We start from the raw sequence: 20,494 nt of genomic DNA, 5'->3' as shown, positions 1-20,494 counted from the left end.
GGTTGCAATGACAAAGGCTCGTGGAAGAGCCTAAGGCAGAACTAAGCCCTCCCCACCTCTGCACACAGCAGCTGGATCCGAGACTGGTAACACAGATGACAGCTGTGTGCTTTTGCGGAACTAAATTCTATCCACACATTACACAGAAACACGGGATGGAGAGAAGAAAAACTTTGAAAATAGACATGAAGAATAAAAAGAGCACAGCAGTGAGTTAAAAAGCAGCATAGTGCCCTTGATCATCCTAAAATGCTGAGGTTCAACACATCTTGTTGGATCCGAGTTCTAGTGAGTCAAAATAAACATCAATCCTCAGGTTCCTGGTGAAGAGTGAGAGCTTGGGAAGTTGTGCAATAGACACAGTGCAAGTGAAACCACAATGGTTATGAAGAGGTTTTCTGTGTTCAAGGAGAAATAACAGGGAATACATTGACTGCCTTATTTGCCAACATCATTGCCAAAAGCCACGACATAAGCCTATGTGTGCAGCAATGTGGCTCCTCTCTGGCAGCTCTTCTTTTAACATGGTTTTAGCTAACAATTTAGCAACACTTTGTTATCAGAAAAGCTCAGCCAAATTTCTAAACTAGTAACAATCTCATTGTAGAAATTATCAAGGCAGAACCTTTCCAATTTTATCAACTCAGATTATTTCCATTAGGACAAACATATTACATACAGCAACTGTGATAGCCAACAATTATGTAAACAGATTACTTGCAAAAAGAACTTTAAAAAAATGGTACATATTTTGCTTTCCTTGAGATATCAAGGTAATCAAACCCAGTTTCCTTTAGCCCCGTTGGAACTTCATCATTCTTTATGAAGTTGTTTATATCCTGCTGATTTTTAGGTGCCTGCTCTAAGAAGGACTGTTGGGTCAATATTCTGTTTATCCAGAAGGTTTTGTTGGGTCAATACACATCTTGGGTGTGTAACTATGCAATGGTTAATCTAAGTAAACATCATGAAAAAGGTGACATATTAGTGTAAAGAAAAGATTGCTAAAATGTTGGAGAAAGCTGAGTATCTCCTTTCCTTTCTATAAATACAGAATTTAGAGAAAAATGGGCTATCAGATTTCTGTTCAGCAACTTAGGGTTAAAGACCAAGGGCCTAGAGATGTTTAATCCATACCAGATGTGAGGAATAACAGCAGGAAAAAAGGAAAAAGGAGTTTTCAATCACACATCACTATAATTTTTTAAAATGGAAACATTTTTCTTTTATGCTGGCTGTTTTAAAAAGTCATACATACTTAAAACTGTATAAGGAACTTGTTTTATCCCACTAGCAATCATCATTCTTTAATAATGTATGTGTAATCCAAAGATAGACAATTTTCATAGATCATGCACATACAATCCCTAAGAAAATGTTTCAAATGACTACAGATGACTGTTTTGTTTGCTTCAGCCACAGATATTTAAATTTTTGACAAGCCTTTTTCAGATTTCTAGACATTTTATAATTCAAGTATTCTAGACCATAAGGTCACTTTTTTATTTTACATTGTAAGGGAAACTCCTTTTACAAAATGTCAGTATCCAATTTTGTTTCCAGATATATTTTTGTTAGGTATTTTTATTCTGTTTTAATGTCTTCACCAAATTCTTAGCAGATCTTATATACTCTGGATAAACTTTTCTATTTTTTTCTTTGCATTTATTTACTCAAAGTGATGGAGAAAAAATGTAAATTTGAAATTATCTTCCAGAAAGTCATAAAATTAATTTTTTAAATTCATCTCTATTGATATATGCTTATCTCCTCATATTTTCATGCTCTCTGCCTTTCATGCACACACACTATACCCTTTGGGGTCTTAGATACATGAACAAAGGTCTATAGCTTATGACATTCTATTTGGTTCTCACCCTATGAACATCCTTAGTATTCTTCACCTGGGCACAAGTCTCTTTTGGGTCTTTAACTATAAAACATGAAATGAACCAAAATTCTTGAGCATACCACTTAAAAAAGAGAAAGGACAGGATATTCATTCCTAATTTAAAAAAAAACTAATACATGTGCCAACATGAATGTAAACAATTATTTGTAAATTTTTAAAATTAAAAAATAAATTTCTAACACTAGAGAGTTAAATGTCATATTTTCTATAAGATATGCAGGATAGAAGTTGAAAACACATTATAGAAGAGTAGTTGCTAAAATGGGATAATATTTTTCTACATCGATAATGAACAAAAAACTAGGGAAATATGCTAAACAGACAAAATTAGTTCAGAGAATGTTCCTGTTAAAGGGTATATGAATAATTTTACTTTTGTGATGACTTTTCTTTTGTATTTTCATTTGCTAATTTTCATTTTGTAAATAAAGCAATTTAAAAATGAGACCACAGGAATTATTGTAGTGGAGTCCACTGTGTTTATTCTCTAATATCTCCATGTATTTATGATTTCAAATCACAACATAAGCTATGAGTATCATAACTCAAAGTGTTAAGAAAGACTCTTTGAACAAAACCTTCAGAGGGGCAAGGCTTTTATATTACCTGGTGGAGTAGAAAGGACATACTAGAATATCACTAATATTCTGTGGGGACAGAATATGGGGCCTTCCAGATCCTGCTTCAAAGAAGCACTTGCTGTCCCAGCTACAGGGAGCCAGCAGATAACATACAGCCCCTCGGAGCCTGCTTCCACTGTGAAGAGCGGCCTCATCAAAGGGATGCCCTATCCGAGGGGCTTACATCCAATAACCAATCCAACTGCCCAACTCGGGATGACTATAGAGCTGCGAGTCCCCCAGCACGTGGTGCCTGATCTTCAACTGCCCGTCTTGCTTCAGCCTCTCAGCCACTTGCGCACGCAACCTCGCCCACGCCCCCGCCGCCGCCGCTGCCACCGCCTACTCACAGCGCAGCGGGCCCGCGGGGATGGGGCGCAGAAGCCGGGGCCGCCTCCTACCCACAATGCAGCGGGTCTGTGGGTAGCGGAGGGCAGGGGAGCAACCGGGGGGCGCGGAGCCAGGGACGGGCAATCATGGTTAAGTTTTTCCTAGGTTTGATAAAGTCTATAAATGGGCAAACCTAAGAAATGGAACCCAATTACAAGAAACATACAGGAAGCTCAATCAAGGTACCAGCTGAATTGATTAATTATAGTGACAGAAAAATCAGAGGAAAAAACTGACACAGAGGAATGAGGACACTTTTCTTGTAGGCAACAACATAGACACAGATTCACATGAAGTATCATTAGTTTTAATTCTAATCTGAGAATTTAAAGTGCACACATTATCTTCACTATGTTTCTAGTCTTCCTGAATGTTTTAACATATTTATAGTATTTTTCAGATTAACTATTAGATATTTTATTCCTGGTTGAAAGAAAATTTTGTGTTCTGGTTTTGTACTACGGTTTCATTTTATGATCAGAAAAGGGTTTGCAAAACTACTACTTAAAACATAAGATTACACAAGCAGTGCAGAAGCATAAGGAAAATGGGATTTTAAAGCAGCTTATCCTATGGTTTCCAATTTTTTGGACTTCCTGTACATAACTCATATATGAAAACTCACCTAAATGCTGAGATTATTAATTTACAAATGTCAACACCGACCTCTCAGAGTAACTGCAGGAAGCTCTTAAAGAATTTAAAGCTATTGGGATTATCTATGTAATTGTCTATCTACTTATCTACCTACCTTACCTATATTTTGAATAAATGCAACAACTCCCATATGTTACTTGCCTGCTTTGAAACACACAAAAGAAACAAGTGAACATGGCGTGTCATTATGGAATTACTTTTATAGCTTTAATTGTGCAAAATATATTAAACTTAGGATATCACATTTGATTGTATTATCACGTGATATTGATGTTTTAATAAAGACTGTAGTTTTTTAGAGCAGTTTAAGGTTAACAAGAAAGTAGAGATACCCCAGATCTCCTCTATCCCCATACATGCATAGTCTCCCCATTATCAACATCCCATACATTTGCTACAACTGATGAACCTACATAACACATAATTAGGGAAACGCACGTTAAAACCACACAAAACACTACTGTGTTCTGTTAAAATGGCTTAAAAACACACTATCAAATACTGATGAGGATACAGAATTACTCATACATCAGTGGGAATACAAAAATAAGGTCATTAGCTTACCTCTTCCTGCTGCATGAACCCATACATTCTATGGGTATTATATATCTGACATTAAAATACCACACAGAGTATTTCCACTGCCCTAAAAATCCTGTGTGCTCTGGCTATTCATCTTTTTCCTCTCCATTCCTGTGGGAAACCACTATTCTTTCTATTGTCTCTATAGTTTTCCCTTTCCAGAATGTCAGATAGTTGGAATCATACAGTATGTAGCCTTTTCAGATTGGCTACTTTCACTTAGTAATATGCATTTAAGGTTTCTCCATGTCTTTTCATGGTTTGAAAACTGATTTCTTCATAGTGTTGAGTTCTAAACATTAAACAAAAGCTACAAACTATTCTAAGCTATTCTATCTGTAATGGCAAATGTATTTAAAAAATTTTATGCCACAAATTAGGAAAAGTTATATAATATAAAAAACACTAAATTTCAGAAGGTACAACACTATAATATAGAAAAGTTTTAAAATGGGACTTAACGTTCAACATGTATAAAACTAAAGAGCTCTACTTAGTCCACTAAACAGATAATTTTCCATACTTAAATCATTCTGTGGTAGCCTCTGCAGAGAAGATTTGTTTCTTAAAATCTTATTTTACACCATACTGAATACTAGATATGCTGGAACTGAGGAAGAAAATGAAGCCAAGCGTGGAAGGATTTTCAATCTCAAAAGGATATAGACATGGACTTATATAGGCAAATGGAAAAGATCAAATTAATGCAGCCCATAAAGATTATCATATAGAAAATAAGAATGGTAAATGTCAAAAAATGGAATTGGTAGCATGTAAGAAATGATGTTCTTTGCCCATTTAATAAAATTTGCTGGAAAACTTTCATATGTATCACTTTGCAGAATTAATCTTATCTCTGTACCAATTAGTGTTTAATCTCTGTACCAAGGGTGTTTAATGACTAAGAGACCTGCAAAACCCATTATTTCCAATTCAGCTTCAAACAAGCTGTACAAAAAACTGAAAATGAATGAAAAAACATTTGAGTATTCATTTTGGGCCAAGTCCCTGACTAACCCCTGCATAGCAAATGCGCAGGATGGCTCTAAAGGGTAACCAAGGCTTTGAAAACTTAACTGATATTGGAACCACCCACCCATAAAATGATACAGAATTTGCACTCTCAGCATAAGTGCTCATAATCTTATAATATTGAAAATGAATCAGAAACAGTAGCACTGTGACTGCAAAGGAAAGATACACTGAATCTGAAGGCAAGGAAGTAGAAATCCAATCTGAAAAGAATAAAAAGGAATGAATAAAGTCTCCAAGGCCTGTGGGGCACCCAAAGTTCTAAAACTCATGCAGAAAATATCTGAAGAAATAATGGCCAAAGTTTTCCAAATTTGGGACAGATGCATGTACAGATTCATGAAGCTCAGTGAGTGAGTTTTATAACACATGAACAGGATCTGTATAATAAGAAATGCAAGTACTGATTAAAGAAAGCAAAGACCAAAATAAATGGAGAGAAGTCACTTTCATGGCTTGGACTGCCCAACAAACTGAGGATGTCAGTTCTTGACAAAACGATTTGTGTGTTCTATGTGAACCCTTTTAAAAGCCCAAGATTTTTTTCCACATAAATTAACAAGTTTCCCTTAAACTTTATGTGGCAACACAAAGGAATTAGAATGGCTAAAACACTACTGGAAGAGCAGCAGGAAGTTGTAAGCATCACAGCATCTGCTTCTTAAGACATAGTTACCAGTATCTACAGCAAGCAGGACAGCATGGGATAGACACAAAGATCAGTGACACAGAGTGGCAGCACCAGAAAAAGACCCATACAAATGTGACAAGATGATTTTTTGACCAAGGATACAAAAGTGACTCAGTGGAGGAGGAAGAGCCTTTTTTATAAAATGGTGCTGGGACAAGTGGACATGAGTAACCAAAAATTATCCATCTAAACCTCACACCTCATACAAAAATGAAGTGGATCAGATAAGGAACTGCATGTAAAATCTAGAACTATAAACTTGAAGAGAAGAGAGGAGAAAATCTTTGGGACTTAAGAGTTAGGTGACAAGTTCTTAGACATGACACCAAAGGCAGTCTCCATAAAGGAAAAACAGCTGGTATGTCTGGTTCATAAGAATTAAAAACGTTTGTTCTGTGTATGACCAGGTCAAGAGAATGAGAACAACAGGCCACCAACTGGGAGAAAATATCTTCAAATTACATATACAACAAATAATTCATATCCAGAACATATAAAGAGCTCTATCAATAATAAGCAACCCAACTAATAGGCCAAAAGCTTACACAGACAACTCACAAAGGAAATATGCAAATGACAAGTACAGAAAAAGATGCTTAGCAACACTAGTCATTAGGGAAACGCACGTTAAAACCACACAAAACACTACTGTGCTCTGTTAAAATGGCTTAAAAACACACTATCAAATACTGATGAGGATGCAGACAAACAGAATTACTCATACATCAGTGGGAATACAAAAATGGTAAGGTCATTATGGAAACTGGTGAAGTTTTTAAAGAAGATACATTCTTACCATATGACCAAACACTAACACTCTTAAGCATTTGCATGAAAAAGATGAGAACAATTTATGACAAAAACCTCGACACTGTCACAGCTTGACCTATAATCAAAAATCATGTGAAACAGCATAATGCCCTTGAATATATGATACACTGAACTGTTCTACATCATGAAATGGAATACTCAGAAATAAAAGTAGTAGACTATCAATATATGCAACAACCTGGCTGGGTCTTAAGGGAATTATGTTTGAAACAAAAAATGTAAAAATCTCACAAGTTTATATACCAAATGACTCCATTTATATAAAATTCTTGATGTGAGAAGAAAAATAGAGATAGGGAGTAGGCAAGTGGTCACCGAGAGTTAGGGAAAAGAACGACCTATGTAACAAGAGCCACATGAGGCATTTGCTTTGAGGACATCTCTTTATCTTGATTGCAATGATGGGCATATAAATCTATACATGGTAAAATGTCATAGAAATATACATGAAAACATAAGCAGAATGACACCTGCCATAGTAGTGAAATCTGAGGAAGGTCTGTAGTCTGGCCTATGGTGTTGTTCCAAACAACTTCCTTGTTCGGATAATGTGCTGTGATCACGTTGGGGGAGGTGCCTCATGGGGTTTCTGCAACTTCTTGTGAGTTTATGTCATCATTTAAAAGGGTTTCTTTTTAAGTTCAGCAAATCTTAGATAATATAAACTAAAAAAATTAAAGACCCCACGCAGACACATCATGATCAAACTGCTGATTCTCAGAGGTAAGGAAAACAAATCTCAAAAAGGAATGAGAAATTATGTCCAGCCTCCATTTATGCCAGTCACTGTACTAGGTGCTTTTACCTGTGTCTGTGACCTTCACAATTCCCATTATTTTAGGTAACATTCTCTCCTCTTTGAAGACGAGAGCACTGACCCAAAAGTGTACAAAACTGCTAAGAGTTGGTAAAGAATTTAAGCCCAGGTCTACGCTACTGAAGTCCAATTTTTTTGTATACATATGTAAACCTTCTCAACACAGCTTCCTAACTAATCAAGAACATAGTATACATACCAAGTGTAAGTATATACCCCTAACTGTTTCAGTACAAACTCAGAGGACTATAGTGTGCTACTCCTTTCTACCCTATACCATGTCAATGATTAAAAAGAAATTATCATGTTAAAGCTAATTTGTATCCGTTAAGATACATTAGATTACAAACAACAGTAAATGACTGGTTAATTGAGGGAAAATGATTTATTGAAGGGTTAGTAAGGATGCCTAATTAATTAAAGTAACAGCTAAAACAGCCAAGTCCTTCAAAAAAGAGGAGCTGAAAGGGCCAGTAGTGGTGGCTCAGTAGAGGCTGGCCTGCTTCACTTTCACTCTTCTGGGGCCTGAAACGTCTGTTTACTTGCAGGAGGATGTCTTACTGCGAGGACGCTTTTGGTCTGGCAGGTAAACGTTCTCATCCTGATGTTCTCCTCCCAGCTCTCGGGCTCTCTTCTTGTGCTTGCTGATCATCTGAGCAAAGGCCCGGTTGAAAACGTGGCAGCTGAAGCGCTCACGGGCCGCATTTTCCACGTGTGCCTGCAGGACCTCCAAGCTGTGGAAAACCTGGTAGCAGCCCAGGCACCTGAAGCCGCTGTCCAGGGTCCCCAGCCCCTGGGGTGTCTTGGCCCTGGAGCCCTCCTCTTGGGCTGGAGGCTCCCCTGCACCACCAGCTGGCACCCTCCCCTGCAGGGCATTGTTATCCGAGCTGCACTCCATGTCAGTGAGGCGTTTCGGTGGAGACACATAAGAGGGTCTTCTCAGAAAAGTATTCTGGCTTTTTGGTGTTAAAAAGGCCCCAGATGTTTTTTGGGCCACTTGAGAAAAAACACACTGCACCAGTTTGGTCTTTTTAGAGGTGGGCTCTAACACTTCCACCCCACCCCACCAGACAGTCACATCTCTTTTCAGAAAGACACGCCTGTAATAAATTTCCCTGATGGGTGCTGTGTCCATGTGTTGTGGGAACAGAGAGGACTCACCCTGCTGACTCACAGGGACTGGAGAGGAGGTAGAGGAGGAGGTGGAGGAGGAGGAGGAAGCTTCCCGCTCCTCCCAGACCTGGGGCGGAGTCATCTCAAGGGCCCCAACACGAGGAACATCTTCAGGTAACTTGGTGATTTCTGGGAAAAGAAGTTTCAAACAAGAAAACTAGAGTAAGTGTGTGAAGTCTGTAGGAGTTGCGATGGTCATGACAATATTCCTATGTATGCACATGGCCCCCAAGTACACATGTATGTGAAGTCAAAGAATGCCGTGTGTGGTATACTTTATCTGAAGTATGTTTGAGGTGTGATTCTGTGGGAATGAGGGTGTGCAGGTCTGTGTATGTTCTGGGACATAGCTGGTGAGTGTTTCTCACATAAGGGGGTGATGAATGATGGTGTACATGTGTGTGTGGTGAGACAATACACATGAACAGGGATGGTACACGTTCTTATTGTGAAACAGTTAAGATGGAGTGTGTTGGAGGAAGTGTGCCTGGGCTCCCCAGAAGCGCAGCTCCCCGAGGGGCTGAAGGCTTTGAGCTGAAGGTTTTATGGGCGAGGTGGTATGTGGAAAAGAAAGACTGCACATGAAAGTGCATTCCCATCAGGGCATTAGGAGTTTTTGAGCGTGTACGCTGGCTCTGAGGGAGCTAAAACAAGCTACCTGTGTGAAAGGGTGTACATTATTATGGGTCAGTCTGTAGACAGCAGAGTCTGAGAATGACTGCGTGAGGAGGGAAGGTGCAAGTGTATATCTGTGTAACACTTGCAGAGAATGGGAAAGACTCATCTGGAATGAAGGCTTGTGCATATTAGAAAGTGAAAAGGAATAATGCGTCTGTACCTAGTATGGAGGAATATAGGGTATGTGTGTGTGTGTGTGTATGTGTGTGTGTGTGAGTTTGTGCTGATTTTAGGGAAGAGGTGGTAACTGAATTCCCACATTGTTATCAGCACAGCCCACTGCCTCACTCACAGCTGTCCCAGCGTGCACATGGGGAACTGTCCTATCCTTGAAAGCACATCCCCAATTTGTCCCTCCACAGAGGCCTCAGTCTTACTTCCTCTGCCCTGAAGCCCTTTTCTCTTTTTGAAGGAAACGTAGGGACTGGGCTGAGCAGCTCAGCTACTCATCCTGTCCAACCTTTGTGAGCTTCCTTATCGTCCTCATCAGCAACACGAAGCTTTCCTCTACATTTCCAGTAAATAGATTATGCCTTTAAATTCACAAACTTAAGTAAATAAGTAGGTAAATCATTATTCCTGACAAAATAACAAACACACTCAGCCCCTCCCCTGTTTAAGAACTTCAGTTACACCTGCAGCCCAATGTTTACTTCTCAAAATACATCCATTTTCTTCTTTAGGTGGTTAGGGAGTGTCTGGTGGGTAACGTTGCTGTGGGGAAGGGAAAACTTAGTGTGTGTTGTTTTTTGAGAGAGCTTGTGTGCATACCAAGTTTGGCAAGTATAGTTTGATGTGTATGTGCCTGTCATGTTTCCTCAACAAGTTTAGGTTGTGAGTCTAGAGATGAGATGACCCGGATATGTGAAGGTGGTGTGGTGTGCTGGGTGACATGAAGCATAATTTTGTATTTATGGAGGCAGTGTATCTTGTATGTATTTATGAATAGCCTGTGCTTCATGTGCTGTGCAAGTTTCAGTAGTTACATAATATCTATTTGATTTATAGGAAAGACTGAGAATTTGAGTTACTTTCTGAGATGTGTTGAGACCACAAAAGTGTAACAGAGAGGCCACATGAAGGCTAGATAGAAGGGAGATCACCAGATGGATGGTGGAATTTGAGGATTATGTGAAGGGACTAAGAGCCTGGGAACAGAGAGGAGTTTTAGTGGCTGTTACACATTTGTGATGGTTTCATGCCCTATTAGTGTGAAATACACAGTGCTACAAGAGTGGGATTATCTGCGGGGTCAAAGACCATGGTACTGAAGAAATGAGGTCAGAGCAAATTAGAGGAATGTATGTGCATAAAAGTGAGGGTGTGATGGTATAACGTGGATATCAGCTTAGGTGTGTGCATATGAGTGTGAGCAGCTGTGGGTGTGATGGAGTATCGTGCCTGTGTGCTTATGAGGACAGGAGGTGGGTGGAGGCAAGAACTGAGGGGCCACATTCAAATCTGCAGCCACTCTTTATGCATGAGAGGACGCACATGAAGGAGCTTTGCTCTCCTCTGTAAGACAGGAGGAAACTATGGGTTCCTGCGTGGGTGCTTCATTCTGGACCTTCCTGGCTCCCTCCAGCTGATTGTGAGAGATTTGTGACACTGTGACCAGTGGAGCACATCTGCTCAGGTTCAGTCTGAGTTAGTCTGCCCATTTCTCTGTCACTCTGTCAGCTTTGCCACCTTTTCCAATACGGCCCTGTCTGATACCCTTGCACTTTTGGGGACTTGTCCTTGTTGAGATTTCCCTTGAATCTCAAGCTTGTGCCTTATGTACATGCATTGACTCTCACCGAGAGCAGAAAGAAACATTGTCATCTTTCTGTGTTCTCTCATGTCTGGACAGGGGTTTGTATCAGCTTCTATCTCCAGTCGACCAGGGAATCTCAGGCTGATCTCTGGGCCATTCTCACACATCCCTTTCCCGCCTCCAGGTAAAACACCTTTACTTACCGCTATTCTCGTAGTCAGAGAGAGAGGAGGAGTAATCTGAGGTAGAGGTATTTTCTAATTCCTTCTGGGGAAGATTACCAGGCTCTCCAATATGCTTTTGTTTCTTGAAGATCTCTGTTAAATTGAACGAAAAGTAAAGGAATATAGTCACTCTTGTTTTTTTTTGCTTTTCCAAGTTTTTTTTCCTTAGGTTTACCCGACTACATATGTCATTGGGTTAAACACATTATGTTTTCATTGTCACAGTCTGAATAAGGTCCCCCGCCCATATCCTATTCCCCAGAACCTATGAATGTTAACCTTATGAGGCCATTGGGACTCTGCAGATGTGATTAAATTAAGGAAGTATTTGAAATGAACTCCTTTCGATGGCATGGAAACAGAGCCCTAGGCTCCCAAGTTGCAGAGGAGGAGACTGTGACTGGGCCCAAAGTATACCTTTCTCTCTGGCTGAGCAGAGACACTGACCTAGATTTCTACAGGTCTGCTCGGCCTACACTTTAGCAGCTCTTCCCTTTTACTCACCAGCAGAAGAGGCTGAGTCAAGAGAGGAGCCAGACGTGTAGTATTCGGATCCACAGGGTCCATCATTTTTCTCGGGACCCACAGTTTCATCTTCCAAATACCAAGGCGGTGTACCCGATGCCTGGAGCTTTGAGACTCCTGGAAAATGGAGCAAAGTAGCAGAGCAGCTGGTTCCATTCTGTTCCCTCCTACTCTTCCTCCTAATGTACTGTCCCCACTTTCCCTCCCTCATGGAAATACTGATTTTGCCCTAAACATTTACCTTTGGCTTGGACAGAGAATGGGCCTATTACAGCTTTCCGGGTTACTCTCTGGACCCTGTAGTCCAGGCTCCTCACACTCACTCACCTTGCTTAAGACTTTTGGTACCAGTTTCTTTCCTCTACCATTTTTGTGTGTGTGTGTGTGCCCTTTGCATTCCCCCTTCTAGATTTACAACCTCACATGAAACAATTGAATTTTTATCTTTCCAGAATTTATTTTATATTATTAGTCACTGTCTTTGTTTTGCTGACCAAGCTCACTTTTCCTCAGAGAATTAAAATGACCTTCATCTCTGATGAATGTCAGGTGTGTGCATCGTGTGCACATTGCGGCAGAATGGTGTGATGAATGTCATGTGTGTTGTGTGCATAAATTCTTAACCTGATGGTTTAAACTAGGTTAGAGTTTAATGTGTGACTGATCTGGTGTTTGCACAGTTGAATTTGGAGTGAGTCCTCTGTGCGTGAGAAGGGTATGTGTGTTTTGTGTCTGTGTTTTAGGTCAGCATGTATCTATGTGTGCAGACTGCGTGTCCTACGATTATGGATTTGTGCGTGCATGTTTCACATGTTGTTAGGTGGCTTAGATGTGCAACAGAATTACTGGGAGTATTCTCTTTGAGACTAGTGGAATTAATGTACATTTGAAATCTGAAGTAGTGAAAGAACAGAAGGATATGAGAATCAATGGCTGTAAGAGAAAGAATATGAGTTTTCAGAATACAGAACTGTTTGATTCCAATGTAAATGAGGGCGCAGGAAAGAGTGTGCAAGAATAAATGTAGAGCAACATGTGATCGCATTACAAAGTAAAATCTTGAAAGATTGAGGTCTAAAGAGTTGAGATAGAATACGGACACGAAAGCTTAGCACTTTAACTCAGAGGCGTTCACCAAACAGACGTATGTCCATATGGCAAAAACATGTAATAGAATTTTCAGAATATCTCCTTTTAGAGTAACCCTAGACTGAAATGTAACCCAAATGCTCATAAAAGTATAATCAATAAAGACACTATATGCCAAGAATGAATGAACTACAGTCACATATAACATGGATGATGATTACAAACACAGGTACAGAGAGTGAAAAGAAGTAGACGTAAAGCATGTGTTGTGCACTCCTATTTTTATAACATTAAAATATAGGGACAACTAATGCAGCACTTTGGTAATCAGAGGAATTATCACTCTTTGGTTGGGACAAAAACAGATTAGAGAACTTAGATGCATGTGAAAGATGACAAGGAAGTGAATGATGAAGATAGGGGGTGCTGATGGGTCTGTATAGGGTTGAACTTGAGAACATCAGCTATGAGAAGGTACCTCTGTGCTGGGGTCTTGGACCAGGTGTGTCTATACTGAGGTCAGGACCTGAGGATCCTACAACGTTGGGCCTGCTTTAGGCTATTAGTGCTGTCACACCTTCTTGGTAAAATAACCTGTCCTTGCCCAGTTCATACCGACATGTTCTTCCATGTTTCTCTGATACACCTCATCCCCTTAGGCCCTCTTCCCCCATTTCCTCAAATAACTCACTGCTCTCCCCTTGTCTCCATGGGCTCGCTCCAATCCTTCTAAGTATTTTCCCTTGGAATTTACTACTTCTGCTGGGGGTTATATTAATGAAGATGGAGAAGCATCTTGAGTTTCTTTCTGTACTGTGCAGCCTGGTGCTGACTGATGAGCAGAATCACACAGTTCATCTCTGGGCTCTGCCTAGATCCCCACTGTCCTTTGTATCCCACTCGATAGTCCCTTCTTACCAGCACCAGCGGGCTTGTTCTCACAAGGGACACAGGAGAGGAACTCTGAAGCAGCAGCAGCAGCGTCCGTTGCTATCGGACCTGGTACATATTAAGAAAGGCATTACGTTAGAAATTACTGTCTTCCCCTTTGCTTATTTATGCTATACATGTGTGTATGTGCGAATTGGTGTGAAATTGTTTTACATGCTTCATAGTTTACACAAAATATATCTCTGAACATGCACTATTTGTACTGAAGTTGAAGACAGACTCACTTTCCAAGCCTCCCCTCAAGGCCCCACTGGGGTGTGCTGAAACCCAAATGTCACGTTCCCTTCATCTTCATGAGCCCCCACTGGGACGCTCGGTCCTGGTCCTGGTCTGTCCCCTCCCGCTGCTGAGCACTGGTTCTTCCTCATAGGATCTGTTTACTTTTTAAACCTCACAGTCACAACTATTTCAGTTTCCTATTTTTTCTAGAAAGAACCGAACTTTCTCAATTCAACCATTGTGGTTAAATGGTATTGCATGTACATATGTGTGCAAGTGGGTGTGTGTGTCCTGCTGGTTTCTTCCTTACATTTCATAAAGGAGCCTCACATTTACATCTCTATGCTCTGAGACAATGAAAGAAAGGTCTTCATGTTGGAGACAATCTAAGAAATCAAGTCATTTTGTACCTGACTTCACACTCTCATCCCCGCACCTCCAACTTTAGGTTCCCAAACTTTTTTCCTAATTACTTACCTCTATGAGCCACACATTCTTCATAAACTGGAAAAAGTATTATTGGAAAATGTATAACAATACCCACTTACTTAACAAATGCCCTCAGTTTTGTAAAAAAAGAAATAAAGGGAAATACATTATATAAGAAAAGTTATAGTAATCAATCACTACATCTGTGATACAGTAACCCAGAGCGGCACGATGTCGGGAACACAGGTCCTACGCTACAGAGACAAGGACCTAGTCACAGGAACCTGCTCTTGACCCTCAGATGATCTATTCCCTTAGAAAGACCAGCCCACCCACATTTCTCCCTCCAGCCTTACTGCCCCTTCACTCCCATAAGTAGGAATCCTTGCTCTTTTTCTTTAGAAGAGTTTTTAGATCCCCAATGCTCAGAGAATATCACAGACACACCTCCTAACATCCTGGCAGCTTTGAGGGAACGTGTGGTTTCAAGATGTTTCCTTTTCCATTTACGCTTCATGGCTCAGCACTTCAAAGAAGTGTGCCTTCCTCCCTGGAACTCTGCTGCCAGAGGTTCAAGTGAGGGCAGCAAAGAAACAGGTCAGTATATCTAACAACAAGCAACTGGAAAGGCTCTCTCCGCACTCACTATCCAAGAACAACAAGCAACTAGAGAGGCTCTCTCCGCACTCAGTCACTCACTGGCCTGGCCGGTGCTTAAGTACACCAGGAGGGCCATTATGATGTGAGACAGGGTTCCAGAGCATTCTGACACGGGCATCAGAGCAAACCAGTGATGGGGGGGGGGCGGGGGGTCCCTTTTACCCAACACAAACTCTTATCAACTTGAATTTTTATCTTACACTTCATATCAAAATGTGGGAACCAATGATGTAGATTAAACAAAAGATCATTACTTTATGTATCTAGGGTAACCACATTGCTAAATTTCCCCAAGGGTGAGAATAAGGCATCACCTGAACCAGACTTAGAACCTTCTTGCCCCATATAACATGGTAACTGTCATATCTTAGCAGTACCATATAACATGTACACATAAAAGTTATATGTGGGGTATATGTGTATAGTGGGTTTGCGAACACCTTGTGATTCCACACAGCTCCAGCATTTATTGAATTTTCCCCACTATAGGGAACAGACTCATGTATTTCAACAACCCACAGTCTCTTTTGAAACTCTTTTCCCCATCACTTCCCCAGAGCCTTCAGGGAAATAGGAAGCCCCTGGCTTTACATCCATGGCCCTCATCATGAATCCTGTGCTTGTCAAGCATGAAGGCTTCATTCGCCAGCTTCTGTTCTAGGCCCCAGTCTCCTGGAAACCCATGGGATCTGCACAGGGTTTGAACTCTAGTTAGCTCCATTCTACTTCCAACTTCCCACTGACTGTCTGCTCCCTGAGGGGCAGTATGTATTTCCTTCAAACTGAGCAGTTGCTCTAGAGCCAGGCAGTGATCCAGCCAGCTTCAGCCTTCTTTACCTCAAGCAGGTCCTGCCTCACGCTGTTCCACACACATGGGCTTGGACTCTTGCAGCCACTAAACGGTAGGCACATTTCCCAAGACAGTCTCAGCCTTGTCAGCTATTGGATAAACCCAAACCAAAAATTAGATACTATCTTACACATACCATATTGGTAAAAATTAGATCAACCTATACAAATAATTGTAAGGATATGGATTTGAAAATAGTCAATATTTAATGAAACTAAATATACATATGACCTATGAGCCTATAATCTCATTCTATAACATGATCTTTACAAGGGTGATATTCACAGCATTATTTATAATGGAATGGAAGTGGCATTTTAGTTTCTAACTCAGAAAGAATGGATAAGCAACATATGGTTGATAAATACAACAGAATACATTTCCAAGAATAAAAGCCACGCCCATTATACTATATGCCTACAGGGCAGGGCATCAAGAAGGAATTGGAGATCAGGAACAAAAAGAAAATATAAATCAATGAAATAACCATAAGCTAGTGACTAAGGAGCATTCTTAAGTTAGTAGTCAATAATTAACTAAAGACAGAAAAAATCTTTCTCAAAAATAAAATGGTTCAGATTAGGTCTAGAACTAAGAGAAAGAATTATTCTAAACATGCCCTATAGTATGAGCTTCCTATTGCTGTTATAGCAGATTACCACTGTGTAAGGAGCTTAAAATACAAATTTCTCATCTTGCAGTTCTGGAGATCATAATTCCATTATGGGTCTTACTGCCTAAAATCAAGATGTTAGCAGAACTGGTCCCACCTGGAGGCTGTAGGGGTGACTGTGTTCCCTTTTCCAGATTCTAGAGGCTGCCTACATTGCTGGCGCACCTTCATTTCCTTCATCTTTAGAATACATCACTACAACATCCACTTCCACTGTCACATGGCCACTCTCTCTCTCTCTCCCCCCTACCTCCTCCCATAAGGACTCTTATGATTACATCATCCCCACACAGGCAATCCAGGATAATCTGCCCTTTTCAAAACCTTGAAATAAATCCCACTTAAAAAGCCTCTTTTGACACTTGCACTAACATATTCATAGGTTCCAGGGATGAGGAGGTTGACTTCTTTTCCAAGGGGGTGAGTGGAGAGAGATTTTTTTCTCAGCTCCCACACCAAGACAAGCACAGAGTGTCAGAGTAAATTCACCAGCAGTAAAATACAGTAGGCTGAGTGAGAATGGAAATCCCTAATTAAACAAGAGCAATAGGAAAAAAAGAGAGCATAGCAACTAGGTAAACATACTGAGGAAAACAAAGGTGACTGAAATGAAGAAAAAAGAAACCTGTTTGAAAAATGTAACCCAAGGAATAGACAAAGAAGTACATTAGCATTCTTCATGCCATAGAACTGGCAACTGGCTTCAGTACAACGAGGGCGTAAAGACAAGATGACAAGCCAAAGCAAAGAAATAAAAATGGAAAGCGGGGGAGGAGGGGAATAAAAAGCTAAACAAGGTCAAAACAGGATGAACAAACAACTTAGGACCAGAAAGAAACAGAATAACAGAATACATCTTTCAACTGAAAAACTGACAGACATATCTACTTGAGAGCAGTTATAAAGGGAAGGACAAATACACAATGAGAAGACAGATAAAAAAAGAAAGGTGAGATGATGTAACGTAACAATAAAAAGGTCAACCAATAAACCAATTATTCAAGATATACCACAGTAAAACACCCCTTGCAATGAAGACCTGAAACCACAAATTCCTAAATTGCAGTTATTTTTTTTTTTCTTAAAGGATAAAACAAACAAAATTCTTCAGGTATCCTAAGAGGAAAAGCAAGTCATGGCAAGTGCTAAACATCAAGCTGGCTTTACTCTTCCATAAAGCAACATACATTGCTTGAAAATAGTAGAGAAATAGTAGAGTATCTGCAGATGCTGAGAAAAAGAAGGTGTAATACTGCAGTATGATCTGCAGACAAGTTGTTTTCAAGTGTAAAAGCAACTGGCAGAAATTGTCAAATGTGCATTAAAAAAAATATTACAAGAGCCACTCCTGAAAAAGTCACTTAACTCTGCCATAGAGCCAACTCAAAACATGAATGGAAATGCCATGGAAAAGAAACAGAAACAAAACACAAATGAAATGCTTCATGCCAAAATACAGTACAATATTGACAATAAGCACCTGAGGGTGGAGATGGGAGTGGGAACTGATTGACCCAACTGCGTTGCACTAATTCCTATGAAGAAAGTTTGGATCTTGGGACCTCAAGGGCCAATCTAGGTCCCCCTATGTCATCCTTTTCTGTCTTCTCCTGTGCACAGCACTATCTAAAATCTAAAATTCCCTGTGCACCATGTTTGTCATCTCTGTGCTTTTGCTCAGTCAGTGTTCCCACAGCTTGTGTAAACCAAGTGGTGAGTATATACACATGTGGCTGCACACGCAGAGCCGGTAACCAGGATGATATACAAGAGCCTGGAATCTTGGTTGTCTGTGAAGGGGAAGCCAGGAACTCAGGGAGGAAGACACGCCCCCTTCTGCAATGCTGGAGTTTTAAACTTACAGGTATGCAATTCCTAGATTTACTAATATTGTAATTTTAAAAAGTAGGGCTTGAAAGAACTGTGCCTATAGAGCCCATACATACGGTCCATACAGGATAGGCTTTGAAAGGTGAACGGTCACTGCTGTCCCCAGCACTGGGACGCCAGCACTCAAAAGGCGAATGAAGGGGGACTACGCAGGTGGAAGGCAGTGAGGATGCCACGGGCCAGAAGGTGGCGCTCAGAGCACAGGCCGGGCCCCGCCTGTGGAGAGCAGCCGGTTCTCAGAAAGTGACGCTGATAGTTTCCATAAACACTTAAGAGCTGCCGCATCTGACTGCTGTTCCCTTCAGAGCGGTCGGCTGACAGTCGGGATAATTTGGGGAACCCTTGAGCTCAGGTTCAGGGCTTAAAATATGTGTCAGGACCTCCTGCGGGACCCTCAGAGTGCAGCGCGTTACTCACTGGTGGCAAACACTTGCCTAGAAAGAAAGGACCCAAACTTTTCAGTCAGATTTGTCACTGGCCACAACTTTGGTTAGAGAAGCGACAGATTAAGTCAGCCAATCTTCCAGTAAAAAAACAAAGCATTACAACCACAGCAGATGTGTCCTGATGCTTCCTGAAAATGGGCTCTGACAGCGGAGCCCTGCAAGGGCGCCACAGTGGCCGCGCCTGCGCAGCACGGCTGGAACGGGATAGGCGGCGGCAGGGAGCCAGCGCTCCGCGGGGGGCGGGGTCTGTCTGTCAGCGGGGGCGCGCGCGGAGGCCGGGCGGCTTGGCTCCTCGGGCGCGGCCGCTGCCCCGCACGCGCCCGGGCTCCCCTACGCTGGGCCAGAAGCGTATGTCGCTGGGGGGCCGGCCCGGGGCGCGGCGCGGGCTCGGGGCTGGCGGGCGGCGCCGCGGACGCCCGCGCTCCCCCTCCCAGCGCCCGGCCGCGGCCGGCGGGCTGTCGGAAACCGGAGGTCGCGCTCCGGTTCCGCCAGCGACAGCCGCGGGGCCCTCCGACCTGTCCTCCTCGGTCTCCGGGCCCTCGGACGCCATCCCCGCCCTCTGCCTGTCTGGATCTTGCAGCCCTCCGCCCGGGAGGCCGCGCGGCAGGGCGGCCAGGGCCCGCGCACCGCACCTGCGGCCGGGACGGCCCCTGCACAGTGGCGGCGGCGCCAGGGTGCTCCGAGGGCGGGGATCGGAGCGCATGAGCTCAACGCCTCTGGGGCCGACCCGACAGGCAAAGAAATTCCCCTCCCCCAGTGGGGCCAGGTGGGGGAGGCCTTTACCGCCCAACTTTGAAGAGCAAAATACATCAACAGAACTGTTCCTGTGGCCAAAAATGGAAGTTTATATTTAGGAATTTAAGAATTTTGATGTAAAAGCTTTCTAAATGTGTAGGCTTCTCAACCAACATGCAGAATCTAATTAGGTACCTCAGATATTTAATGGAATTAAGTAAGTTTCCTGGTGCATATTAATTCCTAATCTAACATTTTTAGTGCCATTCCTGATGGAATTCACAAATTGCTTAAAAACATGCAAGAAAGACATCTCCCAGATGAGCATTACTATCTACAGAGAAGAGCTACACTCTGGTAAATTACATCACAAATTTAATTTTAAATAAAACTGAATACCTCCCTCCCCACCCCTAACCACTATAGCTGTTATATTATTGAAAATACTGACTCCTGAAGAAGACACCTTTTGTTCTTAATAAAACAAAGTCTTAAAGTAAAGACATCATTTTACACTACATCAAATTGGCAATTAATAAAGTTTGGAGAATAAAAATGCTAAAATATTATTTCTTTATTGCAGTTCTAATTGAACTAATTTGATAAATCTAAAGGGGACAGGTTTAATGTTTCAATAAGAATTCTCATTTCTTCAGCTATCTGT

At 41.5% G+C, this 20,494-nt stretch overlaps 1 protein-coding gene across 1 annotated transcript; it reads right to left on the bottom strand.

The window, feature by feature from the left end:
* Positions 1–7,891: 7,891 nt before the first annotated feature.
* LOC140846133 (protein FAM170A-like) lies at positions 7,892–19,745 on the bottom strand. Its single transcript, XM_073221606.1, has 6 exons — positions 19,728–19,745; positions 16,074–16,175; positions 13,896–13,976; positions 11,868–12,005; positions 11,343–11,456; positions 7,892–8,834 (listed from the first exon to the last, which is right to left on the bottom strand). Exon 6 carries the CDS (start codon positions 8,785–8,787, stop codon positions 8,071–8,073), a length of 717 nt encoding a protein of 238 aa, XP_073077707.1. The 5' UTR covers positions 8,788–8,834; positions 11,343–11,456; positions 11,868–12,005; positions 13,896–13,976; positions 16,074–16,175; positions 19,728–19,745; the 3' UTR covers positions 7,892–8,070.
* Positions 19,746–20,494: the final 749 nt, after the last annotated feature.

Source organism: Manis javanica, chromosome 14, assembly GCF_040802235.1.
Source record: "Manis javanica isolate MJ-LG chromosome 14, MJ_LKY, whole genome shotgun sequence".
Lineage (NCBI taxonomy): Eukaryota > Metazoa > Chordata > Mammalia > Pholidota > Manidae > Manis > Manis javanica.
The sequence above is the reverse complement of the archived record's forward strand: the minus strand, read 5'-3'. Positions and strand labels throughout refer to the sequence as shown.

Bases quoted from the DNA above. Each gene is read 5' to 3' on its own strand.
- LOC140846133 (XM_073221606.1), bottom strand. From the start codon at position 8,787: ATGACTCCGCCCCAGGTCTGGGAGGAGCGGGAAGCTTCCTCCTCCTCC.